General features: G+C 56.7%; 1 protein-coding gene across 3 annotated transcripts in view; it reads left to right on the top strand.

Moving 5' to 3' along the window:
• CRHR1 (corticotropin releasing hormone receptor 1) overlaps nucleotides 1-9,172 on the top strand; it is a gene marked incomplete at both ends in the record, with an annotated part of 39,923 nt that extends 30,751 nt beyond the window's left edge. For all 3 annotated transcript variants that reach the window (XM_079798064.1, XM_079798063.1, XM_079798062.1), the window contains 10 exons: nucleotides 32-117; nucleotides 4,122-4,228; nucleotides 4,673-4,793; nucleotides 5,119-5,272; nucleotides 5,517-5,577; nucleotides 7,573-7,645; nucleotides 7,850-7,935; nucleotides 8,120-8,255; nucleotides 8,427-8,468; nucleotides 9,032-9,172. In XM_079798064.1, coding sequence (XP_079654190.1) covers nucleotides 32-117; nucleotides 4,122-4,228; nucleotides 4,673-4,793; nucleotides 5,119-5,272; nucleotides 5,517-5,577; nucleotides 7,573-7,645; nucleotides 7,850-7,935; nucleotides 8,120-8,255; nucleotides 8,427-8,468; nucleotides 9,032-9,172 — 1,007 coding nt within the window. The remainder of the gene's footprint in view (nucleotides 1-31; nucleotides 118-4,121; nucleotides 4,229-4,672; nucleotides 4,794-5,118; nucleotides 5,273-5,516; nucleotides 5,578-7,572; nucleotides 7,646-7,849; nucleotides 7,936-8,119; nucleotides 8,256-8,426; nucleotides 8,469-9,031) is intronic.
• Between the last annotated feature and the right edge of the window lie 8,196 nt (nucleotides 9,173-17,368).

The following is a 17,368-nucleotide window of genomic DNA, read 5'->3' as shown; positions in this document are numbered from 1 at the left end:
CACTCTGCCTCTCTCTCTCTCCTTTGTCCAGACAACGGTTACAGAGAGTGCCTGGCCAACGGCAGCTGGGCCGCCCGCGTGAACTACTCCGAGTGCCAGGAGATCCTCAGCGAGGAGGTGAGGCTGCGGTGAGGCTGCCATGCGGCTACCAGGGCCCCCAGCCGAGATCGTGCCGGCTACTTGGCCGGTGGCCAGTCAGGGTGGGGGAGCCAGAGGCTGATGGCAAGGCGCTGGGTACTCAAGCTCGTGCATTAAGGAGGGAGGCTGTGCCACGTGGGCAGTGGGCAGGCTGATGCGAGGAGTCCTTGTTCCTTCCTTCCCTCCTTCCACCTGCTCACTGGGACAGGTTTTCATCCATTTTCCACCTCTCCCACCTGAGTGACATATCCAGGTGCAGCCAGGGGCTATATCAGAATCGGGGATGGGGGTGGGGGCAGTGCAGTTCGAAAAAGCCCTTTTATTTATTTACTTATTTAATTGTCACCCGAGGATATTTTCCCATTGATTTTTAGAGAATGGAAGAGAGAACAAAGAGACATATCGATGGGAGGGAAACACATTGGAAAACACATCGATTGGTTGCCTCCTACACGAGCCCCGACCAGGGCCTGGGCCCTGGAGGAGCCTGAAACCGAGGTACATGCCCTTGACCAGAATCAAACCCGGGACCTTTCGGTCCACAGGCTAACGCTCTATCCACTAAGCCAAACCAGCTAGGGCTCGAAAAAGCCCTTTTAGAGAGCCTTTTAAATAGGCAAATGTTTTTGAGAAGATGTTGCTTACACATAATACAGAATTCAAAGGTACAGATGGGCAAACAGAGAATGTCTCCCTCTCAACCCAGCCCCTGGGATCTCTCCCAGAGACAACCATTTTGCCAATTTATTTATTTTTTAATATATATTTTTATGGATTTCATAGAGGAAGGGAGAGGGAGATAGAAACATCAATGATGAAAGAGAATCACTGATCGGCTGGGGATGGAGCCCGAAACCCAGGCATGTGCCCTGACCAGGAATCGAACCTGAGACCCTTCAGTCTGCAGGCCAATGCTCTATCCACTGAGCCAAACCGGCTAGGGCCATTTTGCCAGATTCTTCAATGTTCTCCCAGAGACATTCCCTGCATATTCGAGTAATTAGGTGCCTATATTCTTTTCTGTTTTTACCCAAACGTTGCATGTTATACACCCTGTTCGACACCTTGCTTTTTACATGTAAGTATCCATCTTGGTGATTGTTCACACCAGTACATGAAGAGCAGCTTCATTCTTTTTTACATTTGCATAATATCACATCGTGCAGATGGGCCGTAATTTACCCATTTTTTTATCCTCAGTCTCTGGTTGCTACCAACAGTGCTGCAATAAATAAACGTTTAAGGTTGAGATTTGGCAGATGCACGGGTGTATCTATCTTCCTGGTGTTGCTGCCCTGCCCCCCTGTCCCTGCCCCTACATCTCCACCCACCCCTTCAGTGGGTGCTGAGGAAGTGGGGGTCATGGAGCTGGAAGCCTGGGGCAGAAGGGATGATGCCCCAAGCTGTCTGAGGAATGTCAGGCTTCTGGGGTGCAGAAGAGAGGGGCTGGACCAGGCAGTCCTGGGAATTCCTGTGCCTGAAGGATCTAAATTGGACGGGACCCTGGAGACCCTCCATCCCGTTTTGATCTGCCTGGGAATAAGAATCACCGGAGCACTTGTTCAAATACAAGCCAGCCCCCAGCCCTGCCAGGGCCCTCCCCACTCGCAGGACTCCTCATTTCCTCTCGGAGCTACTGCAATTAACCGAGCTCTCAGCTCTGGGCCCTGGATAAGCCCTAATTAAGCACCAGTGCCCAGAGGGGTTGATGGTAGGTAATGGACTGGCAGACCAGCCGCCTGTGAAATGGGAGTTGTGAGGGCGCCCAGAGGCCAGGCTGGGGAGGAGACCGGCCCACAGCCCTCACCACCAGAAGACAAGCCCCCAGTGCCACACCACACCACCTTCCTCAGTCTCAGGTCCAAACTGGACAGGGACCGGGTGCTGGTCAGGCCCCCAGGGATGGGCGGTGTCCACATGTTTCTCGAGCATCTATTGTTAACACTGCCCACTATGTCCTGGCCACCATTGGGTCTGTGCTCACATGGGAACCTCACCTCTGTCCCTGGGCCTTGAGCGGCTTCTGTAGGTAGTGGTGGCTCTCTCTCGGGAGGTCAGACTGTCTCTCAGGTGTCATTAAGGTCTCTCGAAGTGTCACATCCTGGGTATCTCAGGATGTTGCTGGCTGTTCTCTCTGGGTGTCACTGACCACCTTTCAGGGTGTTGCTGACCATCTCTGGACATCTCTTGAGGTAACATTGCCATCTGCCCAACACCCTCTCGGGCTCTCTGCACTGTGAACCCCACCCCCACCCCCAGATGGCTTGCTCCGCCTCAGATGGCATCAGGCTGATGTGGCAGCTGAGACGGGACTGGAACCCAGCCTGGGCCTCTAACCCAAGGAGCCACGCAGGGGCAGCCCTTGAATGGTTCAGTGGAGAAAAACCCTCATGAGTCCCCATCCTCCCTACAGAAGCCCGGGACAGAGAGAGTCCCGCTGTTTTCCACCCCTGCCTGTCCCCCAAGAAATGCACCGTGGGGACAGGGGAAGCAGGGTCTTTAAGACCAAGCAGTACTGGAATGTGCCTGCTGGCTGGGTGGCTTGGGCCGATGATGCAGCCTCTTCAACTGGAAAAACAGGGACAGAAGGACAGTCTCAGGGGGCAGTTCTGAGAAAGAAAAGCAGTGTCATCTGTCGAGTAACTGGCTCCGTGTCCAGCATACAGTAGGTGCTTAATAAAGGATTCATCTCACCCAAACCACCCTGGCACGGCCTGCTGGGGGGGGGGTTGGAGGAGGAGCTGACAGCAGGTGGTGATGGAGGGCTCCCTGCACACTGTGCTCATCACATTCCCCTGGGCTGGGGCTCCCACACGTTGTTATTACCCAGGGGCTTCACCGTGCGGATTTGTGGAGAATTTAATAAAAGTAATTAAGCGCCAGCTCCAGTCAGGCTGGACGTGTGCATGGAGTCTCCAGATTTGGCATCTGCTGCCAGGTGCTCAGAGGCCCTCCCCATTTGCACGGCCCCTTCCCCTCTCTCTGCCTCTCTGGCCTGCCTCCATTTACACCTCGCTGGGTCTCAGCCCCTCCGCGCAGCACTGAGTTGCTAACGTGACTGCCTGCCAGGTTCCTGAAAGCCTCTGCCAGGAAAACCAGCCCGAGAGCAGAGCCTCTGAGCACCTGGGCCGGGGACCTCAGGGGTCCTGCAGTGAGGCTGCCCCTTCAGCAGGGGTGGGGCAGGGCGGGGACGGGGAGAGGGGAGAGGGAGGGAGTGGCTTGGGTGGCTGCTAGATGTCCCACTGCAGAGGCACGTCCCTTAGGTGAGTGAGTGTGGGTCTCAGTTTTCTCATCTGGAAGATGGATGGGGTTGGACTTGATCCCTCAGGACCATCGATATATGAAATGAATGAAGTTATAACGTTGGGGACTTTGTTCTAGTCCTGGGACAGGATTGGACCTAGAAAGGGAATTATAGAACCTGAGAGGGGTTCTGTGGTTTCTACTGATTCTGTGGATGCTAATCCACAGCCACTCTCCCCCCCCCCCCCCCCCCCCGTCCCCGCTGACAGAGGCAGGCTTTAGCTACAGCAGGAGGGAGTGAGGGGTAATGAAGGCGGTGGTGGCTCCACCCAGACGTGGGGGGAGGAAGGACGTCCTGGAGGGTTGGTGTCTGCACCCCCCAGGGCCAGAGAGTTTGACCTGAATGGAAATGTGAGTGTAAGCACCCCTCTGAGCCATGCACACGCGTCTGTGCGTGCAGAATGGGGTCCCTGTGTGATGTGGAGAGTCAAGTTAACAGACATTCGTCCAACAGCACGGAGCAGTGGACAGAGCGTGGGATTCAGGGACAGACAGACAGGGAGACACAGTCCCAAATTACACAGTGCTGCTCCAGGGCAACGTGAGGCACTTGGGGCTCAGGAAGGGGGCAACTACTGTTAGCACTGCCCAGTCTGTCCCGGCCACCATTGGGTCTGTGCTCACACGGGAACCTCACCTCTGTGCGGGAACCTCACCTCTGCCCCTCTCTCTGGCCTCAGAAGAAGAACAAGGCGCACTACCATCTTGCTATCATCATCAACTACCTGGGCCACTGCGTCTCCCTGGTGGCCCTCCTGGTGGCCTTTGTCCTTTTTCTGCGGCTCAGGTGAGCAGTCCCGGCACTGTCCCTGGGCCTTGAGCCGGGGGGAGAAGTCAGGCGCAGGGGGCTGCTGGGAAGGGGAGTCCTGCCCCTCACCTCAGTGGGAGGGGTGACAGCTGCAGAGTCCCAGGTCTCTGGAAACCTCTGGCAGGGTCACTTCTGCCCCCTTGCCCAGTAACTGCCAGGGGCAGGGAGGGGGCGGGGGTCGGCCAAAGCATAAGGTGAAAGCTGGAGGGAGACGTCCCACTGGAGGCCTGTGTGTTTTCTGACCCTCACACCTGGAACCACAGGGAGGGGAGGCGTGCCCATGGGAGAAGGGGCAGCCAGTCAGCCCCTCTCTGAGGCTCATTTCCCCGTCCATACATCTGGGCTGAGTGGTGCTTGCGGCCTATCCCTCATCCTCTCTCTCCTTCCCTTGCTCCCAACACCCGCCTGCCCGGCTGCCCCTAGGAGCATCCGGTGCCTCAGAAACATCATCCACTGGAACCTCATCTCGGCCTTCATCCTGCGCAATGCCACGTGGTTCGTGGTCCAGCTCACCATGAGCCCCGAAGTCCACCAGAGCAACGTGGTATGTCCTGGAGGGGGCAGGCCTGGGTTGGAGGAGGGGTCCGGGTGGGGCTGTCCTGGAGGGGCAGGGCCAGGCCTTGGGGCTCACAGGAGTGGATCCTGGGGAATGCCCCATCCTGGGCCATTGGGAAGCTGTACTACGACAATGAGAAGTCAGTCAGCTCCTTCCTCTCACTGCCTCGGGGCCCCTCAGCCCCAGGTCCAGGCTCTCAGCCCATCCTGCCAAGGGGAGGCGCCAGGCCCAGGGTGGGATGCGGGTGCTGCCCCCACCTGTTCCCCCCACCCCACCCCGCTCACTGTCATATCTGGTGGGGGCGGGGTGGCAGGGCTGGTGCAGGTTGGTGACAGCCGCCTACAACTACTTCCACGTGACCAACTTCTTCTGGATGTTTGGGGAGGGCTGCTACCTGCACACGGCCATCGTGCTCACGTACTCCACCGACCGGCTGCGCAAGTGGATGTTCATCCTCATTGGCTGGGGTGAGCCCGCCCCCCCATGCCCATCCCAGATCAGCTGGCTGCAGGGCCAGGTTCGGGTGACAGAATGTACACCTCTGCCCCTAGCTGAGGGGAGTGAGGGGGGGGCGGGGAGCATTGAAAGGAGGTATGTTGGAAGAGTGGGTCCCAGCTCTACCCTGGGGACCCCTGCCTGCCTCCAGGCCCTGGGATGACTGGGTCCTCCAGGCCCCGCGGACTGGCCCTGTGACAGCGCTGTCTTCCCCAGGTGTGCCTTTCCCCATCATCGTGGCCTGGGCCATTGGGAAGCTGTACTACGACAATGAGAAGTAAGTCAGCTCCTTCCTCTCACTGCCTCGGGGCCCTCCAGCCCCAGGTCCAGGCTCTCAGCCCAGCTCGGCCTGACACTCCTCCAGGGCCTTCAGCAGTCACCTTCCCTGTCAGGGCCACAGTTTCTTCATCTAGAAAGACAGGGAGGGTGGGGCTGGGCTCAATCTGAGGCTCCCTAGGGTGCTCTGCCTGAGCGGGGGCTGGACAGGCGAATCCAGGCAATTCTATCCATCTTGGGCTCTCCCAGGCGGAACCACAGGAGGGTTACCGGCTGCCTGTGGAGCCAGACTAAACTGCTCAGGGTCTGAATCGTGGCCCCATCACTAAGTAACTGTATGGCCTGGGTGCTATACTTACTACAGCGTGCCTCAGCTTCCTTGTCTGTAAAATGGGCATCTTAATCATAGTGCCTCCCTCGCAGGGTGTGGTGGGGATGACATGAGTTAATATATATTAAGCATTTAGGATTGTACTTGGCACATAGTATATGTTGTACAAATGTTTTCTATTAATTTTAAGACTTAATAGCAATTGATCCAGACAATCTCAGAGACCCCCTCCAGCTCTGAAGTCCTGAGCGCCTTATTGAATGGATACAGATGTTCCCAGCTGGCCCTGACAACTAGGCTTCCACTGCAGTGGTTCTCAGCCTTGGCTCCCATTAGAGTCATCCAGGAAGCGTTAAAAAGTACCAATGCCCAGGCGTGACCTCCAGGCTTGGATGTAATTGGTCCAGAGTGTGGCCTGGGCACCGGGATGTTTTTTAACTGCCCAGGTGATTCTACTGTGCACCCGAGATAAGAGAACCACTGAGATAGAGGTGGAAAAGGGGGACAAAGCCTAGGGATGTTCCAGGATCTTCTCCACCAAAGTGGTTCAGGAACCCACTGTCTGACTGGGTTCTAGGCGGCCTTCATCAGTGACAATTCTCCCCACCATCATAGAGTAGGGCAGCCACCACAGCCTCACTGGGATGGACAAGGAGCCTAGAAAATCATGTTCATTACTTACCAGGGTGATCCTTCCTGACTCTGGGAGGGGGGGCAACTGACACACCACTGTGGTCCAGAGTCCCTGAGCAGGAGCATCGTAAACCCTGGGCGATGGTCTGTGCCTGCAGGTGTGCAGGTGTAGGTGTGAGCACAGGGGAGAAGAGGAAGAACTTTCCCCCAAAGCTGCCCAGTTAGCATCCTAGAGGGAAAAGGATGCCTGAGCTGGGCAAGTTGGTCTGAGTGACTCTGGAGCCCCACCTTGTGGCAAGATGATGCCACTGCAGCAGAAGGGATCCAGACTCAAGGCCAAGGACTGGAGTTGACTCCAGACAGCTCACGTTTGGTCTGCACCATGTTTTTTTAATTTGTTGTCAATCTTTAAAAAGTCAAGATTTTCCACCTAAAAATCTCAGTTCTGGTTTATGGAAGCATCATGAGATCTAGGCACTGCGGGGCTGCCTCTAGGCACGGAGGTGGGATTTTCTGTGTGCCCTGTCCCCCTCACTCCCCTGACCTTCCTAGAGCTTGCTGGAGGGAGCTCAGGAAAATGCAAAGCAAGTCTGCCTCCTGGGACGGGTGGGACCTATGGAAGCTCTGCCTCAAGGCTGTTCACACTGCAATGGAGCAGACTGGGAGACTGCTAGCTGGTGGGGGCCTACTACGTGACAGGGGCAGGGCAAGGCACCACCAGGGGCTTGTGCCAGAGACACAGTGGGGACTGAAGGGAGCAGTGGTGTGTTGGGCCCATGCCTGCTCCACTCAGACGTCTTTTCCATGATCTCCCTGCCACACTGCCTGCTTCCAGCTTTACATCTAATGATAGGGGGTGCCGATGATGCTGCAGATGGGATAACTGAGCACTGTGGTGGTCAAGTGGCTTGACCTTTTGCCAGGGTTGGAATTTGGGCACCCAGAGCCTGCTTTCCAGCCCCGGTCCTGCCCTGGCCAAGCAACTGGACCCGGATGCCCCCCTCCTCTCACCTCCTATCTGTGGCCTTCTAGGTGCTGGTTTGGCAAAAGGCCTGGGGTTTACACCGACTACATCTACCAGGGCCCCATGATCTTGGTCCTGCTGGTAAGAACCTGGGTGGGGGGCAGTGGGGAGGGGCAATCAGAGCTGACTGTGGACTCCAAGGATCCCTCTGCCTAGAATGTTCGAGTGCTAGTGAAGGTGGCGGGAGAGCAGCAGGGGGGACCAAGACCAGACCTGAGACGGCTAAGTCCCTAACAACTTGCACACACACATGCCTACACCATCCCACTGTGTGCTCGCTTGCAGATCAATTTTGTCTTCCTTTTCAACATCGTCCGCATCCTCATGACCAAACTTCGGGCGTCCACCACGTCTGAGACCATTCAGTACAGGTAGGTGGTCCTGTGTCCCCCACCCCTGGGGGCTCCAGAGATCCCAGTCCTTACCCAGGGTCTTCCCGCAGGCCTGGCAGTCCCTCCTGAAACCCCAGCCCCCCATCTCAGACATTGGGGACTGACTCCCATCCCAACACCCTCTGGGGTGGGCTGTGACTCTGGCTTCCCGGCCCCCCACCAGGAAGGCTGTGAAGGCCACTCTGGTACTGCTCCCCCTCCTGGGCATCACCTACATGCTGTTCTTCGTGAACCCCGGGGAGGACGAGGTCTCCCGGGTCGTCTTCATCTACTTCAACTCCTTCCTGGAGTCCTTCCAGGTACCGACGCCTTCCCCTCTTGGCCCTGCCCCTCACCCCCCACCTCCAGGGGTGGCCATTCTCCCAGGCAGGGGCCTGGAGGGGCAGGACACTGGGGAGGGAAGGGGCTGCCCGGAAACTGAGTGGGGCCACCCAGCCCAGTCCCTTGACCCGCCTTCTCCTCCACCCCAGGGTTTCTTCGTGTCTGTGTTCTACTGTTTCCTCAACAGCGAGGTAAGGACCCCGGGCTGGGGCTCAGAATGGCGGGAAGCCTGTTGGGAGGAGAGATGGCCTGCAGCCTCCCTCTGCCCCCCACATGCCGGCCCTCCTCCCTGCCCCCAGGTTCCTTTAGGGATAGCCTGGAGGGTCCGTGCCACCTGCCCACGCTGCTCCTGCCCTGGCAAGCCCACTCCTTTGCTCACTTAGGCAGCTGACACTGAGAAGGGGGAAGAGCTGGGGCCTCAGCCTTATCAGTGGTCTGTGAAACGGGTTGTTGAAAGCCAGGAAGCTGAGCCCTAGGGCAGGGGATGCGTGTGGATTGAGGGTAGGGGTTCTTCATGGCAAAGACACTGTGTGGATTAGAAAAAGGCATCCCTTCCTCAGGACACTTGAGAAAACTGTCCCAACAAATGTGCAAACCAACCATGTTCCTATGTGGCCCCCGGTACACCTCACACCTGTGCACCGCTCACCTGCATAGCTGTTTGCCTTACAGCTGCTTGTGGCAGCCCTCAGGGAGGGAGGGAGGGCCCTCCTGTGACTGGGCTCAAACGTTATGGTCTGCTCTATGCCCACAGGTCCGCTCTGCCATCCGGAAGAGGTGGCACCGATGGCAGGACAAGCACTCGATCCGCGCCCGGGTGGCCCGCGCCATGTCCATCCCCACCTCCCCAACCCGTGTCAGCTTTCACAGCATCAAGCAGTCCACAGGGGTCTGAGCTGGAAGGCCGTGTCTGGAGGGGACCAGCTCCTTCCCCACCCCACACTGGCACTGAGACCTGGGAGGCCCCTCCCTGACCCCCAGCTGAGCAGGAGTTCTGGCCTCTGAGAGCAGCCTCGCTCTGGGCCATGGGGCAACTGGAAAATAAGCTATAGGACTGGGCTGGGCCCAGGGCCTCGGGCTCCCCTTTGCCCACAGTCCTCCCTGGCGAATGGGGTGAGAATGGGGAGCCAGGCAATCCAAAGCAGCACAAGGGTCCCTCCAAGAGGTGTCCTCCCGGAGCACAAGGTGGCCAATGCAAGGTGGGGGCCATTCGCTGCCCCAGAGGCACCATGGGAAACTCCTGGAACAGCATCCCAACCACGGAGATAATGCCTCCGGGCCTTAGCAATGCCTTCCAACAACGCCGGGAACCAAGGCTTGCCGTCAGAGCCCTGGGGACGTTAGGAATCAGTGGCATCATCAGACATCAGAAATCCTCCCACGCCACCAGAACGTCACCTGGCCCCCTGGCGCTGCCGCCAGAAATGCCCTGCCTCACTGCATTGCACCCTTGGACTTGGACTGCCCTGCCGGCCACACAAGCTCCCTCTCCCTACCCTCCTGCCCCAGGGGTCTCCCCTCTGTGAGAAGATGGGGGCTGGGAGGGAGTGGCCTGTGAGCTAGAGCCGGGTGTGCCCCAGCCAAAGCCGGTCTCCCTGTGAAGGGGCAGAGAATGCAGAGGACCATCCAGCCTGCTGACTGAAGTGACCTGGCCTCTGGGCAACCCCTCTGCTGGTCACAGAGAGCTTGTTGCCCCTGGACGGCCTCAGGCAGCACTGTTAGCTAAGCAAAGAGAGGAGAAAGGGCAGGACCCTCAGGCCCCAGCGCCTGGAGCAGCACAAGTGGCCCTTGGGTCAGCTGATCACATCCGCCCCAGACATAGACTGGCCCAGCCCTCACTGGACCCACCCTCACTGGACAGCCAGGGCTTTGGGGGTGCAGGGCCGGAAGATGGGGGAGGCTGATGTAAATAATAATATTTATCTTTTCAACCAGCATCTGTGACGTTCTGGACTGTGCCAGAGTTGGTTGGAAAGGGTCTGGCAAGAAATGGAGGCCACTTGGAGGGTTCGGGCCTCTGTGTGTCTGGGAAACACACACCCATCACGGATGGGGTGCTAGGTGAGCCCTGAGAGCTGGTTGGGGACTAGGTGGGTCCTGCTGGCCCGGGTGATAAGGACAGCTTTTGTAAGGGGGTGCGTTGTAGGGAGAGACGGGCTGTGGGTGAAAGATGCAGGTACAGGACATCGTGGGCAGGGGCACAGCTTGGGCAAAGGAGTGGCGATGGAGTGTCCCAGCCCCAGCAGAAGCTCAGGTGCAAACAGGGAGCAGGTGGGGGTGAGGGTGGGGGTGGGGGCCAGGAAAGGAAGGTGGCGGGAAGGGTGGGTGCGCACAGGCCATCGCCCCTCTGGGCAGCTGGGACTTAATCCTGCTGGACACTCGGGAAGCCGGGTGGGACACACGCCTCCATCATCCCATCGAGGATCGAGGGATGTTTATCCACCAGCTCCTTCAGTCACGGGGCGAAGGCTGCTACCAGGGTCATTAATCCCCCTGCACTTCCCACGGCCACTTGGGCCACAAGAAGGCTCAGAGAGAGCGTCCAGTCACAGCAGCGTGCCGTGGAAGCCGGGGTGAGCTGTGTCCTGGTGGGGAGGGAGGGACAATGAAACTCCCAGCAGCACACACAGGGCCAGGCCAGCCTGGGCCTTGCCGCGGGGTCTCTGACCACACGTGCACACAAGGGCGCGTGGTGTCGGACACCAGCACCGGCTAAGATGACGGGTACCTAGAGCCCTAAAGCTCCCTGCAGGGGAGGGAGGAGCAGTGGGTGGGGGTCTGACCCAGGGAGGAGCTGCGGGGGTCCCTGAAGGCCACGTGGGCACCCTGCTCTGCCAACTCCAGCTCTGTCCCCTGAAGTAGAGAGACGGGGAAGACATGGGGAGGGGACCAGGGGACACAGGCTGACAGCTTCCAGAGTAACTGGGGGGAGAAGCTCCATAAAGAGTCCTGGCTGGCAGGAGGGATCAGAAGTGGCTGATGGGTCTCAAATGGCCACACGCAGGCATCTTCCTCAACTCTGCGTTTCACTCCATGAAGGAGGAGAAGTGAGAAAGGGATGTGCGGGCGGGGCCTCCCAAGGATGGGCTGGGGGACTCTGAGGGGGTTGCATATATAAGGTTCCTTGAGGGGGCGAAAGGAGCGGTGCCCCCTTTCCTGCTTGTGCCTCCCGGTGGCTTTAGTTGATGGGCTCCCCCTGAGCACCTTACTGTGCACTCGGCCCTAGGCCCGGTGTGAGGGGCAGATGAGCAGCACCCCAATGCCAGCAACAACTGCTCAGCTCCGAGCTCAGCGCGGACAGGCCGTGGGAGGCCACCTCCAAGGCTGCCGTCATCAGAGGAGCTACAGGGGCCCCTGGACAGGCAGGGGCCGGCCCAGAGGAGCCTTGGGACCCCTCCCATCCAGAGGCTGTAAGGGCAGAGGGGCTGCTTCAAGCACAGCTGGGAACATCTGGGCCCCAGAGAACTGCAGCTCCTATGCCAGGGCAGGTGCCCAGAGTGTAACCCTCCACGGCCCGTGTGTGTTCTGGGCTCTGGGACCAGGGTGAAGGCCCCAAACAGGATTTCTGAAGGTCGTTCTGCCCTGAGGTCTGGCCTGTGGGTGGAGTGGGAAGAGAGGCCCTTGCGGGGGAGTGTGGTTCTGTGGGCCAACGGACACACAGGTCACTCCACTGCAGGGAGGGGCTGGGCAGCTGCAGGGTGGGGTCGCTGTGGTACAGGCCCCTCTCTCAAGCCAAAGGCCACGGTCCCCTAAAATTGCCCTCCCTGAGTCCATTCCTCCTGGGGACCCTCCTTCCTAGGCGCAGATCAGCAGTGGAGGGAAAACCACAGTGTGGGGTTTTGATTTTCCATTTTGGGCTCCCCCTCCCCGCCTCCCTGAATGTGACAATAGACTCCTGCTGGGCGGGGGGGGGGGGGGGGGAATCCTCAGCTTCCCCTCCAGCCTCCTCAGTCCCCTGCTGCTGCCGGGTCAGACCCCTAGGACCAGGACTGGGGAGGGAGTCAGATCTGGGAAACACACTTATTAGGAAGGGAGGGAGGTTTTGGAATCCAGATAATAATTCTTTCATTGCGGGCATTTGTAGATCTCTTTGCATTCCACAGAATCCTTTGTAACATTTATCTAACCCTCAGCTAGCTAATGGAGGTAGGAACTAGCCCATTTTTCAGCTGAGGAAACTGAGGCCTGGAGACTCACCTGAGATCAACAGTCCTTTGGCTCCAAGTCCAGGGCTCTTTTAACCCCCTCAGTTGACTAAAGTCACTAGGCGTGAATTTGGGGAGACCAGGACTGATAAAGCAGCTGGCGGGGGGGGGGGGGGAGCAAGCAGGCCTCAGTGTTTCAGACTGTCTGATTGAGGATGTGTCCCAGGGGAAGATGGGACCAGCCCGGAGATGGCCCAACCAGTGTCCAGCGGCTGAGTCCAGCTGGGTGGGAGCTGAGGGTTGTGTATGTCCCCCTGGCTCCCAGCCTTCCTTCCCTTTCTCCCCAACACCCTCCACCCTCCACTTAACTGTGAACAGTGCAGCCCAGGCCACCAGAAGCCTCTGGGCGTCTCTGCATCCGCCCAGACTCTGCCCAGCCCTGCGAGGGTGCCACTGGCCTCAGCATCATCTCACGCAGCCCTGACTTCAAACCCAACAGCCCACCCTTGTCCAAATAAAGGGGGTGCTTTCTGCATGTCACCAACAACGACACTGTCACTCACTGAGTGCTGCTTACTGGGCACCAAGCGCCGCTGAGCCCCTCACCTGTTGACCTCATCTCCTCTTCATACCACCCCATGTGGCAGGTGCCATTATCCCCACTTAACAGATGGGGAAAGTGAGGCCCAGAGAGGTTAAGAGGGCTGCCCAAGGGCACCCAGCAGTGGCATGGCTGGATGTGAACCCAGGCTGGCCTCCCTTAACCTGCACTGTGTTTAACCCCGATGCAGCAGGAGCTCTTTGTAGGGCACCCCTCCCTGCCCTGCTGCCCCCTCCAATGCCCTCCCTCGGGAAATTCTTTGGTTTCCCCCATTTGTGGGCAAACAGATACGAAGCTAGATGTAGGAGTTGGTGTCTGCAAAGCATGAGCCTGGGGTGGAACCCAGCCCAGCCTCCAGACCGACCACAGGCTGCCCGCCGCCCCGCGTCCCCAGCCCTGCTCCATCTCTAAGCATAGGCTCCTAGTCCCTACCCTCTGCATCCCACCAAGCCCTGCAGCGTGGGGGCAAGAGACGCCTGGGCCGCGCACGTCTTTCAAAGCTCTCAGTACGTGGGAAACGCCGCCGAGATCGCCATTTGGAGATCACTCTAGAGACCACCAGAACTACAAGCCTATCTTGAGCCCAGTGCCCCTGGAGGGGGCTGCAGCTGGCCTCACTTTGTTCTTTTTTAATTGTGGCAAAACACACAGAACACAGAACTTGCCATCTATTCCGTGTCCAAATGCACAGTTCAGCGCCACTAGTGCACTCACAGTGTGCAACCATCACCACCACCTGCTTCCAGAACCTGTCAGTCTCCTAAGGGAAACACCATACCTTCAGCTCACTCCCACTCATTCCCCCAGCCTCTGGCCACACAAACCTGCTTTCTGTCCCTACAGACTTGCCTGTTTTCAACATTTCATAAAAGTGGAATCATACAATACTCGTCCTTTCGTGACTGGCTTCTTTCACTTAGCACAGTGCGGTCAAGGTCCATCCACATTGTGGGAGCCTGAATCAGAACTTCATTCCTTTGAACGCCTGCTTTCCATGCTCTTGGGCAGGCGTCCTCAAACTACGGCCCGCGGGCCACATGCGGCCCACCGAGGACATTTATCCGGCCTGCCGGGTGTTTCTGCCGTTTTGTTTTTTTTACTTCAAAATAAGATATGTGCAGTGTGCATAGGAATTTGTTCATAGTTTGTTTGTTTTTTTAAACTATAGTCTGGCCCTCCAACAGTCTGAGGGACAGTGAACTAGCCCCCTGTTTAAAAAGTTTGAGGACCCCTGCTCTTGGGTATATGCCCAGGAGTGCAACTCCGGGGTCAAATGTAACTGTTTAGCTTCCCGAGGAACCACCAAACCTCTCCGCTAGGGCTGCACCATTTTACATTCCCAACAGCAACGTGTGAGGATTCCAGTTTCTCCACGTTTCTGTCAAAACTGGTTATGATCCAGTCACCCCAATGGGTGTGTTGGGCCCTGGTTTTTCAAGATTTGAGACTCCCTGAGTGGACAGTGGGGGACCCAGTGAGGGAATAGACTGAGCATCAGTAACAGAGAGGGGGGTTGTGGGGGGAAGCAGAAAGAGTTTTATTATCACAGAGCTCAGTAAGGGGCTGGCTAGCCCTGCTGTGCCCAGCACCTGGGTGCTCGGATGCAGAGGTGCACCCAGTCTAGACACCTCTACACTCCGAAAAGAACGATTCAGCCAAGTGTCTCTTCTCTAACTGCCCCCACCAAAGCACCAGTCCTCCCTTTGCAAGGGGAGCCCAGCAGAGGGGCAGCCAGCACCTCCTCCATTTTTTCCAGCTCCATCCAAGCTACACTCACAGTCGGTTGCTTCTGTTCCCTAATGCATTTCTGACAGTTAACTTGTCGTTGTAATTACTGGTTTGTAATCTAATTAAATGTTATATTAATGGATGAATTGGAAGTACACAAACGACGAGCGACGTTGTTCCTTATGAAAACTCAGTTGAATGTTTTGAAAGGCACAATCTGCGTTGGACAAAAAAATAGCTGTCAAGTGAGGTGTGGGTGAGGCAGATGTAAATAATTGGGTGGGAAGAGGTTGTCAGAGTCTATATGGTTCCCCTTGTCAACCACTTTGCAAGGTCCTTTAAACTCCCCCTCCCCCTCAAAGAGTCCAAGGCTGGACGGCAGAGACGGCGTCCCCTCGGTGTGGATGTCACAAGAAAGGTGACTCGGAACTAAACAGGTGGACACAAAACTAAAGGAGAGGCCTTGAGGAAGGTCAGGGACTGTATGCCGACTCCTTGGAAGTTAAAATAAAATGTGTTTTATGGATAGAATTGTGCTCCCCAAAATGACATGTTGGAGTCCTAACCCCAGTATCTGTAAATGTGACCTTATTTAGAAATAGGGTCTTTGCAGTTGTAATCAAGTTGTGATAAGGTCATTGGCTGGGTCCTAATCCAATATGACTGATGTCCTTATAAGAAGACAAGAGACACACAGGGAGAAGAGCAACACAGGCAGAGACTGGGGTGATATAGCTACCAGCCAAGGAACACCAAGGATTGCCAGCCACCCCCAAAATCAGGAGGAGAGAGGAAGGATTCTACCCATAGTCTCGAAGGGAGCATGGCCCTGCTGATACCTCGATTTTGGACTTTTCTTAGTGTGCTCGGGCTGCTGTAACTAATTCCATAGACAGAGTGGCTTAAACAACAAGCACTTATTTCTCGCAGTTCTGGAAGTCCAAGATCAAGGTGCCAACGGATTCAGTTCCTGGTGAGAGCTCGCTCCCTGGTTTGCAGACGGCCACCTTCCTGCTATGTCCTCACAGGATGGAGAATGAGAGCATCTCTCTCCTGTCTCTTATAGGGGCACCAATCGCATTCATGACACAATGACCTCCCAAAGGCCTCACCTCCAAGTACCATCACACTGGGAATTAGAGGTTAAACATAGGAATTGGGGCGGGAGTGGGGGTGGGGGGGACACACAAACACTTAGCCCATAGGAGACTTCTAGCCTCCTCCAGACTATGGGAGAATAAACTCCTGTGTTAAGCCACCCAGTTTGTGATCATTTGTTAAGGCAACACAAGGAACCAACACGATGTGTAAAGTCTGTAGGTAACTTTGTAAAGATTCCCTTCATGAATCTACTTTTTCCGTAACCCCATCTCCCACCCAGTCCCACTCATCTGGGATGAGCAGCTGACCACAAGGTCTGAGCACACCACACAGCACAGCGGGTTAGCCGGAGGCTCACAGCCCCACAGCCTGGGTTTGAATCTCGTCTCTACCACTGATGAGGCGCTTCGGAAAAGTCTCTTCACTGCCCTGTGCCTCCGTCCCTTCTGCTGTAAAACAGGGCCGCTCACTCGCGCATACCATGCGTATTTCCCTGGCATCACTGTCTATACCAGAATCCAGAAGCAGCGGCTGAGAACAGACAAGGTTCCTGTCCTCACAGATCTCAACCAGCAGGAGATGGAAAATAAACAAGGAAACCCATAAACAAGCAAAAACCTAGGACTGTGATATGTGCTTTGAAGACAGTACATCCCGAGTTGGGATCATGACATGCTAAGAAGCGGGGCTATTTTCTCCTGGCGTTGGTGGTGGGAGATGTCACTGGGGTTCAGGCCTGAAGGACACGCACAAGCAGCAGGTGAGGCTTTGGGGCAGAGAGCTTCTGGCCCTGCAGCGTTCAGGGAGCCTCAGGTTCACCCACCCACAACACAGGGGTGTTCAGGTGAGTGTTAAGCTAACGTAACAGAGACCACAAGAAGGCAATGGCTTCAGGAAGAGAATGGATCACCGTCCACAGTGAGCACCCCATGCCACTGCTCCATGCGGACATCCGGGACCCAGTTCCTTCCACCCCATCCCTTAGGACAATGTCCTCTTCTCCACAGTCAATGACCCACACGTGTCCATGACTGCCCTGTGAGAGAGGGAAAGAGATGGACAAGGAGCCCACAGAGCCCCTCTGAAGGGTTCACATTATTTCTGCTCAATTCCATTGGCAAGAGATGGCCATGTGGCCATTCCTAAGTCCAAGGGAGGCTGGCAAAAAAATTCTGGTCACTTACCGGTAGCAATGGGCATGGATTTGAAGGCCAGCTCACAGCCTCTAGTAATACCTCTAGTAATACCTCAATACAGTGAGGACAGATCAAGTATCTGGCACTTTGTGGGAGCTCAACAAAAGTGCACAATATCATGGAGGTCAGGGCCTCAGAAACTCTCTGGTCCAATGTCCTCATTTCTTTGCAGCTAAAGAAACAGGGGCAGAGGAGAGGCACCTGCCGGGGTCACCCAGCGGGTAAGGGGCTAATGTTGGTCCCGAATCCTGTCTGAGATCCTCAACCCCATCCTCCCACATGTGATTTCACATTACCTGGCTCAGCCCCACCTGGGGTTG

Source organism: Cnephaeus nilssonii (assembly GCF_951640355.1).
Source record: "Cnephaeus nilssonii genome assembly, chromosome: 19".
Classification (NCBI taxonomy): Eukaryota; Metazoa; Chordata; class Mammalia; order Chiroptera; family Vespertilionidae; genus Cnephaeus; species Cnephaeus nilssonii.
The sequence above is the reverse complement of the archived record's forward strand: the minus strand, read 5'-3'. Positions and strand labels throughout refer to the sequence as shown.